General features: G+C 30.4%; 3 protein-coding genes across 3 annotated transcripts; 2 read left to right on the top strand and 1 right to left on the bottom strand.

Moving 5' to 3' along the window:
• Window positions 1-5,140: 5,140 nt before the first annotated feature.
• Window positions 5,141-8,611, top strand: ASCRUDRAFT_70444 (uncharacterized protein; the record flags this gene model as incomplete). Its single annotated transcript, XM_020191797.1, has 1 exon — window positions 5,141-8,611. The coding sequence occupies one exon, from the start codon at window positions 5,141-5,143 to the stop codon at window positions 8,609-8,611; it is 3,471 nt and encodes a 1,156-aa protein (XP_020047552.1).
• A 579-nt stretch (window positions 8,612-9,190) lies between these two features.
• ARG4 (argininosuccinate lyase ARG4) lies at window positions 9,191-10,597 on the top strand (the record flags this gene model as incomplete). Its single annotated transcript, XM_020194657.1, has 1 exon — window positions 9,191-10,597. The coding sequence occupies one exon, from the start codon at window positions 9,191-9,193 to the stop codon at window positions 10,595-10,597; it is 1,407 nt and encodes a 468-aa protein (XP_020047551.1).
• A 117-nt stretch (window positions 10,598-10,714) lies between these two features.
• On the bottom strand, window positions 10,715-11,668 carry HIS2 (histidinol-phosphatase; the record flags this gene model as incomplete). Its single annotated transcript, XM_020194656.1, has 1 exon — window positions 10,715-11,668. The coding sequence occupies one exon, from the start codon at window positions 11,666-11,668 to the stop codon at window positions 10,715-10,717; it is 954 nt and encodes a 317-aa protein (XP_020047550.1).
• Between the last annotated feature and the right edge of the window lie 414 nt (window positions 11,669-12,082).

Below are 12,082 nucleotides of genomic sequence, written 5' to 3'. Positions count from 1 at the left end.
TTTTTTTTTTTTTTTTTTTTTTTTTTTTTTTTTTTTTTTTTCGTTTTTATTATTCTTTTTTTTTCTTTTCTTTTTTTTTTTTACTGGTTAACAGAAAACCATAATAATGAACAATCAACAGCATTGATTCATTAACTAGAGATGGTCAAATTATATGATTAAACCAGTATTCAGCTAATATTCAATTATTATTCATTTATTAGTAATTTCCAATTTCCAATTTCCAATTTCCAATTTCCAATTTCCAATTTCTAATTTCTAATTGCCAACTTTTTATTCTCGATTCTCAATCAGTGATCGAAATTTAGTAATACCATTATAAAACTGATTCAAAAGCATGATTTAGGATTTCACTATATCCAGTTTTATTAGTTTCATTACTTTTTTTTTCTCAACAAATTTAAGACATCAAAATAACGGATATACATTAAATTGAATTAAATAAAAGCTTATGATTTGACAAAAAATCTGTTTTATGTTTTTATCAAATTTTTTTTTTCAATTAAATCACTGGTACTAAAAGATTCAAAGAATTGTTTCTGGAGACTTGGTTTCTTTTTTTTCTTTTTTTTTTTGATTAGAGAAAATAGAAGAAAAAAACCTGATCTAAAATCAAGCTTGTTGGAAGTTTTTACTTAATTTGCAGTTTGTTTAACAAGGTCGTTTTTAATTCTTTTGATTGAATTGATTAGTGAGCTACAATAGTTATCGATCAATTGAGTTGAGATATAGCGATGATACTTGCTATCACTATTATTATCACTATCGTCATTGAATTGAATTGAACTATATAATTTTTTATCTACATTGTAATGAAAAGTATTGAACAAAAAAAATATTGGGGTAAAGCTTTTAAACCCGGATTAAATGAGACAGACTTCGCTTTTTTATTACAGTTTTTTTTTTCTTTTTTTTGTTTAAGAAATCAAGTGTCCCGATCACAAAGGATTTATTTTTTACTTTTTTACTTTTTTACTTTTTTTTTAGCTGCTTATTAGATTGTTGTTTCTTTTTGTCTTGTTTTTTTAAACTCCGCGCGGACAAAATTGCGCTCAAAACCTAAAACAGGAGAGAAATAAGGAAATACCAAATATCTTTTAAAAGTTTATTGGGCAATTTCAGTTGAATTTTTCATACGAGAAGAATGAATGAAAAAATAAAGAAAAAAAAGTAAATGAAATAAATAAGTGAAATTATGAACAAGTTTTGTGGACTAAATGAAGAATGACAAGAAGGGAGACGAAAACAAATAAAGCAATTTCAAATTCTTTTTCTTTCTGGTTTTTGATTCATTGCAATTGCCATAAATAGATGTAGCTATTTGAGTTGAAATTGCAAAGAAATTCAATTCAATTAAGTGTTAGAGTGTTGCACAGATAATTACACAATTTTATTATATTTTATTTTATTGTATTTTGGTATATTATTGTCAAATATCAGGTTGAATAGTTTTTAGTCTAGGGAATTCTTAAAATTTCTGTTCACGCATTCAATTACCAATTGCGCTCAATTAATGATACAAGAGCAAAAAAATCAGACTGATAGTACATAAGATTCACAAGGTTATCCAACCTAACCAACGAGATAGTGTATGAAGAAAAAAAAATATGTGAAATCCTTTTTCATTACGGAAATATCAATTTATGGTTTTGTTAAGATAAAGTAAGAAGAAATCAGAAAGCACCATAAAAAGAAAAACAGTCACAACAAATTCAAGTTCAACAAGTTGGATAACTTTAAAAAACTGAAAGTGAAATGATAAAAGTAGGTTGCCAGTGATAAAATTGTAATGAAATACTATGGAATACCAAAGAGCCTTTGCATCAAGACAAATAAAAGAGCAACCCTAGTGGCTAGTGGTTTTGGAGAAAAAAAACAACAATAGCTGTGATACAAATAGGTGCTTTGCAAACAGCAAAAAAACAGCTCTCAATAGCTGTTTGGAAGGTGCTCACTCGAGTATATAATAGAAGAGCACACATAGACCTGCGCTAGTGGGAGTGGCTCTTATCGACATCCCGGTAGAAGCGCCGTTCCTGAATAGGCAAATGAGAGCAGTACATCATACTGCAGGATGTGTGTGTATATGCACATCATCCTGTTAACGGTGACCATATGCGTTATTGTCGCTGTCAGCGAAGGCAAGTCGCGGTCTAACGCATAAAAACGCATGTCTTGCGTAAAACAGTTAGAGTTCGCGGCAAGAATGCTCTGTAAATGAGCTGCAAATCGTTTTTTGTGCACCAGAACTATTGACTGTTATCGCGGGATGCCAGAGCTGGTGATAGAACAACAGGATAGAGCAATATATTCAAAACAGCTCTACCAGGTAGTTATTCTATTGAAGTGTTGAGCAGCAATTGGTTTGCAAAACATAGAAAATACAATTTTTTACAGATGTAATACTTTTTTGTAATTGTAGAGCAAGTATCGATCTTTATGACCAAGGAGCTATCGATAAAGTTTCCAATTACCTGTTAACTCTCAACTAGTAAACTGGTTAAAAGTCTTTAGAAAACATTTTAAAACCATTTCACAGATAGTTTAAAAACCAAATTTAAATCAATTGAAAACATCATAAAACAATTTTATTAGTTTGATAACTTTTATCTTATGATTTTTTATCCTCATTTTTCTTAGAGTATTTTTTTATTATGTTTTGTTTTGTTTTTAATTTAAATTTTATTTTATTCTTTAATATATACATTAATTGAAAGATATTATAAATTTATAATAACGAGATAATATAATATAATTATAAGTCCATTTTTTTTTTTCTTTTTTTTTTCTTTTGTAATTTTATAGATAATATGGTATCATTTATTAATTCGTTAATCAGTTTATTGATTTATAGATTTATGAATTGAATTCAAATTGATTGGTATTTTAGTTCATTCTCTTTTTTTAATTGCAAAATTCCAATTGAGGTGATTTATAGATTTAAACTTATTTTCTTTTTCAGGCACCAAATTTGACGACATATCAGCCTATTGATGTTACTGATACTACTTTAATACAAAAATACTACATATTGTTATATTATCATAATGCCAAACTACTTTTTATTGGTAATTCAGTGCTAATCAGATTGAAATCCAAAAAATTGAATAAGAGTTGAGTAAAAAATGAGCAGGAATTATGGATAAGATCTTTAAATAAGAATTGTATAAAAGAAAAGGAAAAAATAAAATTTTGCCTCAAAAAACGATATCAACAACAGTAAATAACTAAGGGCATTGAAATGGGTACCAATTTTTGCAATCCACAATATATATCTAGTAAGAATAAGGATAAGGATAAGGATAAGAATAAGAATACAAATTCAGGACTATGTTTTTATTAATTTATTGGTTTGGTTATAACATATTTTTGGGTGTTTATCCTTGATCTTTATCCCTTATCCTGCTTATCGTGATTTGTAAATATTAACCATAAATTGTAATTTTTAAATTACAATTTAGAGGTTTTTAGTATTCCTAATCATTTTAATACTTTTAAAAGTTCAATTGAGCTTTATTATAAATTTTATTTTGTTTATAATTTACAATAATTTACAATAATTTACTAATTGCTGTTGTATTATTATTTAGTAATATTTAGTATCGGCTAAAGTATTATAGCGTTGACTGATTACATAATCGGTTAGTTAATAAGTAAGTTAAATAAATTAGTTAGTCATTTATTATTCCTAATATACTCAATATACTTAATCTAATAACAAAGGCAGTTGAAATTGAAAGGAAATGAACTGAAATGAAATCGCAATTAAATTGCAGTTAAATTGCAGTTAAATTTAATATTAAATTGCAATTAAATTAGGAATTAATCTAAAATTAATAAACTGTATAGTATATCGGTTATGATTTAGATTGAATTCATTAGATCAGTGATGTAATTGATTACCAAAATTGTCCATTTTTTAATGTTTTATTTTGTTATATTTTGATGTGTTTTATTCTCTTTTCCTGTTATTAATTATTATTAGTTTTTACTAATAATTTCTAATCAATTGATAAAAAACAGTTTCCCTGCACTGTTAAATAAAGTGCTACTTATCTTTACAAAAAATTGAACAAAGTCATTAATTCAAGAAATTTAAATTATTCACTTTTTTCTAATTATAATCTGAATCATGAATTTAATTACAATTATAGTCATGGGTGTCTGTATGAACAGTTATTGGCAATAATCTTCTATAACCAAGGTCCATTCAAGTTTTTGCTACCACACTATTACTTAGCACTAGCTATCCACAGACAATTGAGCCATAAACGACGAACTGTATTCAAACTGAACAGTTGCAAGTATGATTACAAAAATGATCACAATTACAATTAACTGCGATCAATTGCAATCCACTATAATTACAATTACATAATTCGAAAACAAAGCAAAAACGATTTTTTAAAAATAAAACACTGGTCATAGATCACAATCAGTCTCAGTGAACCATAAACCATAACAACTGTCATTCAATTCGTTTCCACTACCTTCTCTCTTGCTTTTGATCGCAATACAAATCCGAAATCCCTTTAGTTGCCAATTAACTCATCATCGGACAATGTTCTGTATATCTAAAAAATAAAAGCAATTTTGGATATCCAGCTTCTGGAGGCTCATCACTGCCACACACACCCAAATGGAAGCTTAGGGGAAACCACAAGAAGCCAAAGAAAGCCAAAGAAAGCCAAAGAAAGCCAAAGAAAGCCAAAGGAAAGTCTTAATGGAAACCCACTCCTCAACATTCCAACAGCCTCAAAAGCACTTTGGTTTGCTGCCTGTGCTGTCTGCGCTGCCTCCCCCTTCTCCCCCTTCTCGCCCCTTCTCACTCCTCGTGATCGCTCTCGTGATCCTTCCATAACCAGACTCTCCCACACTGGTGGCTCGTAACATGCACACACACGCTTTTTCACGCACAGCAACATTGCGCCCACGCCGCTGGCGTGTTCCCGCTCTGGAAAAAGATAAATAAAAACACAGATCAACAAAATCCAAAAAAACTGTTTTGTTTGGCTACTTCAACTTGCCTCTACCTCAGTGCAACAATACATCGTTTTTGATCCGTAGCACTTTTTCGTCTCTCATATAAAGCCTGCCTGTTCTTATGGACCATTATTCCTAGTATTTCACCAGTAGAATTATGCTTCAGGGAATTATCAACTCTTCCGGTTTAAATCAATTGCAAGAATCAAAAGAAGACGAAAATTGGGATGAAGCTTTCAGCGATATTGATACTGCTTTAGGCTCCTCTGTTTTCTCTGCAAAGTCCTCCAGCTCCAACACAACTAACACTTTTGTCTCCTCATCCTTCACCGACGACCTTAATAACGACGACACAATTAAAAAATTGCAATTAGAAGACTTAAAACAATCAAATCACAAGATCAACAGGTTGTTGACAACAAAAAAATTTTCAAAAATTTTCCCAAAATTCGGTTATCCCTCAAATTTATCAAACAATGGCTCACAAATCAGTAATTTTAGTTTCAAACAAAATCAAACCACTAAAAACAAAACACAAAATTTTACTAATCCTAATATCGACAATTACAATGATATCGAAAATGACAATGACAACGAAAATGATAATAAAACAATTACCAACAGCGACAAATCAAAATTCATCGATGGTTTTGATGAGACTGATCTAATCGACGATTTTACAATAAAGAAAACGAAATTTTCAAATATCACCAAATCAAGTGAAGATTTACTCAACATCAACATCAACAACAACGATACCACTAACACCACTAATAACGATCAATTTGAAAGTGATATAGAAGATGGGATAGAATTTCCTGACCAGCTTGTTCTTAACAATACAATTAGAGTCAACAGCCTGAGTCAGCAACCCGATTTTTTAAACATAAATACCTTAAATGGAAACATTCAAAACACTAACAACGCCAATCATAGCAATTATAATAAATATAACGATTATAACAGCAACAATTATAAAGATTTCAGCAACAACAACAATGAGATTCAATTTTTCAAAAAATCTTCAAATATACAATACGATGACTCCATCCATTTATCCCCTTCAAACTCAACTGCTTCTCTCAACACTAGCAACTCCTCATCCACTTTATCCACATCGACTTATTCAGAATCTGAATTAGATTCTGCTGATTATATTACTGGAATAGAACTAGATATAAATAACCAAAATTTGAATTTTAATGATCTATTAAAAAAGAGACTTCAAAGAGCTAAAATTCAGGCAGAACTAGAAGAAAGAGAATATTATAAAAAATACTCAAATTTAAATAAAAATTTCACCTCTGTTAAAAAAAATTTAAGATTTCTATCTCAAAATTTAAATACTAATATTACTAATAATATCACTACTACTGCTACCAATAATAGTGATAATAATAATTACAGTCATAGCCATGATCATAGCCATGATCACAACCATAGCCATAACCATAAGAATAATAATTTCAACTCAAACTACTATAATCTTGGCTCAGAATACTCTGCTGAAGAATTCGAAACTGTTATCGATAGCGATGAAAATTTGACTGATGGCTTTGAAGATTTTGATATCTTTGATATCAATAACCATAAAATTAATAACAACGTAGTTTTTAAAAACTCTCAAGGCGATAGAATAAAATTAAATTCTCCAACTAAATTGAATTATCAAAATAATTTCAAAAATTCAAAAACTAATTTAATCTCAAATAATAATAATAATAATAATAATAATAATAATAATAATAATAATAATAATAATAATAATAATACTAGCAATACTAATAAAACAATTAGATCAACAAAATCAAATTTAAATTTAAAACAAAATCCAGATGTACCCTCTAACAAACTGTCCTTCTATAAACATCAACTGAACTCGGATATTGATGTCTCCAGAGCTCAAAGAAAATTAAACGAATTTAATTTTAACAACTTTGAGAAATCCCAACAACAAAATCAAATTCAAAAATCCCAACCAAAACTTAGGACTAAAAAATCCATGCCTTCCTTAAAAACTAATTACAATAACATTTCAAATTATGATGATCCATCTCAAAGATCTATAAACTATCTAAAAAGATCAAATGGTGGTTTTCTAATTAATAATAATTTGATGATAAATAATCTCAATTATGATTCTAATGACGAAACATTCAAAAATATCAAAATTGATATTTCTTCACCAATCAAAAATACTAGAAAATTTAAGAAAAAAATCTTGAAGAAGCCCAAAAAAAATAAAAATTTCGGAAATGGGCATGAATTGGACAAATTTGAAGATTTAACTGTTAATCCATATGATGAAGATCAGTTTTTAGTCACATTCAATTCTGGTGATAATAATCTCACTTTGAGACCAAATTTATTTAAGCAATCAAATGAAGCCAAATTATTAGAATTGAAAAAATATATGGAGATAGATGAAGAACTTCCAACAAAATATAAAAAACATAAAAAAAAACAAAAACATCGATCAAAAAAACATAGCAATATCTCATCATCGTCGTCGTCTTCTTCATATTCTCAATTGAAAAATCAAGCATCATTTAATAACCTTAAAGGTGAAACCTTGAAACCTATTAAAAGAAACAAAAGTCCCAATAAAAGCCCAAACAAGAATCCCTGTTTAATAAAACCATTGAATGTCCCAACTCAACAAAGAGTAATTATTGGTTTTAATGGAACCAAAATGAGATATAATCCAATTGAATTTAAATGGGAAGGAAATAAAGTCGAATTGAAGCGATTTGATACAATTAATATAAAACATCCAGCATTAATTACCTTTTTAAATAAGGGGAATAATAATTATTATAATAATAGTCAAAGAACGATAACCGATATTAATCTAAGTACTATGAATAAGAAAAAGATGGATTCAATTGAAGGACTTCAAATAGAAGGCAATATGTATTTTGATTCCGATAGATTATGCTGGATCAATTTAAACAGACAAGAAGATTTTCAAAATGATCCATTTAAAAATATTAACGATTTGGCAATCGATGGCAATTATGAAGAAGAAGATTATGATGATGTATTTGATGATGATGAGATTAATAGTAGTTTTGAAAGCATGCCCTCGAGATCTCAAACGCCAATTTCGATAAGTTTGGGAGCAAACAATGAAATTAGAATCAGAACCCCACAAAATTCAAAGTGTCGAATTTCTAGTGTATCGGGACCAGAATTCAATTTGTTGTCATCCCAAAAATCCAAAAACAACAAGCTAACCTCTCCAAGTGCCAAATATTTGAAATATACCTCTAACAATCAATTCAGAAATTTATTATTCTGTGATACAAATGAAGATATTAACAACCATAATATCAATAATTTAAAGAATACATTGATTCCAAATCTAGGAGCTAGAATGGGACAAAGAAATACTATTAACAATATCAATACTAGTACCAATACCAATAATAGAAATCTAAACCTAACTGAGAATGAATTTGAAATAGGCGATTCCATGATCAAAAGATTTTACCATGAAGAAGCCAAATGGCAAAAAAAAGTTAAAAACTGGTTCTCACCCAGTGAAGAAAATAACAAAGATCATTTGTACGAAATCCGATTAATGGTTATGGGCCGTAACAATACCACCAATGAACAGTCAACTTAATTTTTTTAGATGATAGAAGCTTTAACAAGTTAAATACCCCCAAATAGAAACCGGCAAAAAAGAAAAACAGCATTTTTGAATGTCACAGCTCAATTCCAAAATGGTAATAATAGCAGAATCAAACTACTAATTAAAGTAGCAAAACTTTTTTTCCCGATAGCTATCTTCAATTTTGTCTCTCCTGCTTGCGCTGTTGCTGCTGCAACACCTTCCCACCATTCTTTATATACTATATCCAACCATATACCCTAGCATATCAGCAACATTCTTCTCTTCTTTTCTTCTTCTTCTGTAGCTTTTGCTGCGTCAGAGCCAGTGCTGTGGGTCTTCTGCAGCCTTTTGATCCGTTGCACTGGTTCTATTTTTTTTTAAAGTGTCTGAAAATTTCATCGAGTGAGTAATCACCTTCATTTAATTAGCTACCTAACAGATTTTCGTTTCTCTTGAATTGTATATAAACAGCCCAGGAGAAGACTTTTTTTTGTGTTATATTTCATAATTGGAACCATCGCATTATACTATACCAGCTGTATCGCTGCTCAACTGCAATTAACTCGTGCTCTCAAACTTGTAGCAAACATGTCTTCAAACACTGATAACAAACCAGCAGAACTCAAATTGTGGGGAGGTCGTTTTACTGGTGCTACTGACCCTTTGATGGACCTCTATAATGCCTCTTTGCCATACGATAAGAAAATGTATGACGCTGACTTGGAAGGTACAAGAGTATACACAATGGGATTGAACAAAATTGGGTTAATCACTGACGATGAACTAGTCAAAATCCATGAAGGTTTAGAAAAAATCAAAAATGAGTGGGCCTCCAATACATTTGTTGAAAAATTTGGCGATGAGGATATCCACACAGCTAATGAAAGAAGATTGGGTGAGATCATTGGTAAAGAGATCTCTGGTAAAGTTCATACAGGTAGAAGTAGAAACGATCAAGTTGCTACTGATATGAGAATTTATGTTCGTGAATATTTATTAAAACTTAAAGAATATCTCAAGACATTTATTTTAACATTAATTAAAAGATCTGAAAATGAAATTGATGTTTTAATGCCAGGTTATACACATTTACAAAAAGCTCAACCAATTAGATGGTCTCATTGGATTAGCAACTATGCGACATATTTCGTTGAGGATTTAAAAAGATTAACCCAAATCATTGAAAGATTGAATTCTTCTCCATTGGGTGCAGGTGCATTGGCTGGTCATCCATATGGAATTGATAGAGAGTTTTTAGCTGAAAATTTAGGATTTAATTCTGTTATTGGTAATTCATTGACAGCAGTCTCAGATAGAGATTTTGTTGTTGAAACCATGTTTTGGAGTTCTTTATTTATGAATCATATTTCAAGATTCAGCGAGGATTTAATCATCTACTCGACGGGGGAATTTAATTTTATTAAATTATCTGATGCATATTCTACTGGATCATCATTGATGCCTCAAAAGAAGAATCCTGACTCTTTAGAATTATTAAGAGGTAAATCTGGTAGAGTTTTCGGGTCATTAGCAGGTTTCTTGATGACTATGAAATCAACACCATCTACATATGATAAAGATATGCAAGAGGATAAAGAACCATTATTTGATTGTTTATTAACCACGGAACATTCAATTTTGATTGCTAATGGAGTCATTTCGACATTAAAAGTTAATGAAGAAAAAATGTTTGAGGCATTAACAATGGATATGTTAGCTACTGATTTAGCAGATTATTTGGTTAGAAAGGGAGTTCCATTTAGAGAAACCCATCATATTTCAGGAGAATGTGTTCGAAAAGCTGAAGAAACAAAAAAAGAGTTGAATACATTAACCATTGAGGAGTTCAAAGGAATTGATGGCAGATTTGAAGAAGATGTACTACAGGTATTTAATTTTGAGCAATCAGTTGAAAAAAGAGTTAGCACTGGTGGCACTGCAAAATCTGCTATTTTGAAACAATTGAAGAATTTAAAAAAACAATTAGAGTTATAATCTATTGTAAACTATTAATTGATGACATATAATAATGCTGTGAAATAACTATGTACTAACTGTGTAATAGATATGTAATAATAAAATGGAATAAATATGAGATAAATATAAAATAAGCTAGTTATAGTTTTTCCAAAATTTTTCATTTGATTTTATATCATCAATTGAAGCAGTTTTTACAATTGTTTCATTGTCTGAGTCTAAATCCAAGTAGTAAATTTTATCCAACTTTAAAGAATTTTGAATATAATTTAATAGTTTATGATAATTTAAACCAACTTGCGCAATTGAATGAGAATCGTCACTAAAACAAAATCTCGAGTCGCCATACTTTTTAATTGCTAGAGATATTTCCAAGTTTGGATAGGGGGTTAGCCAACCTTTTCTTAAAGCAGCACTATTTAATTCAATTAATCCACCATACTCTTTGATAAATTTAATATTTCTAATGATCAATGACCAAATCTTGGGCCAATTGTTTTCAATTGAAAAGTTTTCAGATTTTGGTCCTTCATTAGCAGGAGAAAACAAGTAAATTAAATCAAAATGACCAACTATATTTGGTTTACATATTTGCAATAATTGATATTGCAAGTTGAAGTAGCTTTTGAATAATTCGTAGGTTGAATTATTGCATGATTTTTTAGCTAGATCCCAATATTCTTGGTTGAAATCAATTGGAATTTTGTTAACAAAATGGATTGAACCAACAGTCATATTGAACTTTTCATTTTTCGTGAAGATTTCATTGGATAGATTGAAATGGTTTTCATCGATGCCCTCTATCTCAAAACCAACCAATATTTTTGTCTTTATTGTGTCATCAGAGTTAATTTTTTGCTGTAAAGCAACAGAATGGTTGTAGTAGTTCTGAAATATCTCGTTCAATCTGGAAACATCGTAGTTCAACTCGATTTCCTCAGGATAGATGTTCTCGTCGTAGAGCCTAGGCATATGCTCGGTTAAACAAAAGATGTCAAAATCCCTGGCAATGGCAGCCTGGATCATCTCATCCAAAGTGTTTGTGGCATGGGCAACATACTGGCCACTATGGGAATGGTGGGAATGCATCGTCAGCAAAGATAATTCAGCAGCAGTTGAAGAGCCAATATAATCACCAAACCAGAAAGAACCATTGGCCCACCAGCAAAGATAAGCACTGCCCAAAGGAGAAATTCCCAGCACTGTGGAAACCACCACTCAAACAGATACAATGCACTAGCACACCAGAATGCGTTGAACAACACTAGTACACGCTCACACACCGCAGAACGCATTAATTCGCGTCTCACGTGCCCAGGCACAGATATAGGACACATAATTTGTTGCTTTTGTAGAAGATGTGGTTTTTTGTCCAGCTTTGATAGTTGTAAAGCTTCTTCTGCTGCCATTGGTGTTGTTTTCAGTGTTTTCAGTATCTTCAGCTGTTTCTACTGTGTCTTCTTTGTCTTTTCCAGGTCCAGAGGCTTTTCCACCCTCACCGAT

Source organism: Ascoidea rubescens, assembly GCF_001661345.1.
Source record: "Ascoidea rubescens DSM 1968 unplaced genomic scaffold ASCRUscaffold_6, whole genome shotgun sequence".
NCBI classification, from domain to species: domain Eukaryota; kingdom Fungi; phylum Ascomycota; class Saccharomycetes; order Ascoideales; family Ascoideaceae; genus Ascoidea; species Ascoidea rubescens.
The sequence above is the reverse complement of the archived record's forward strand: the minus strand, read 5'-3'. Positions and strand labels throughout refer to the sequence as shown.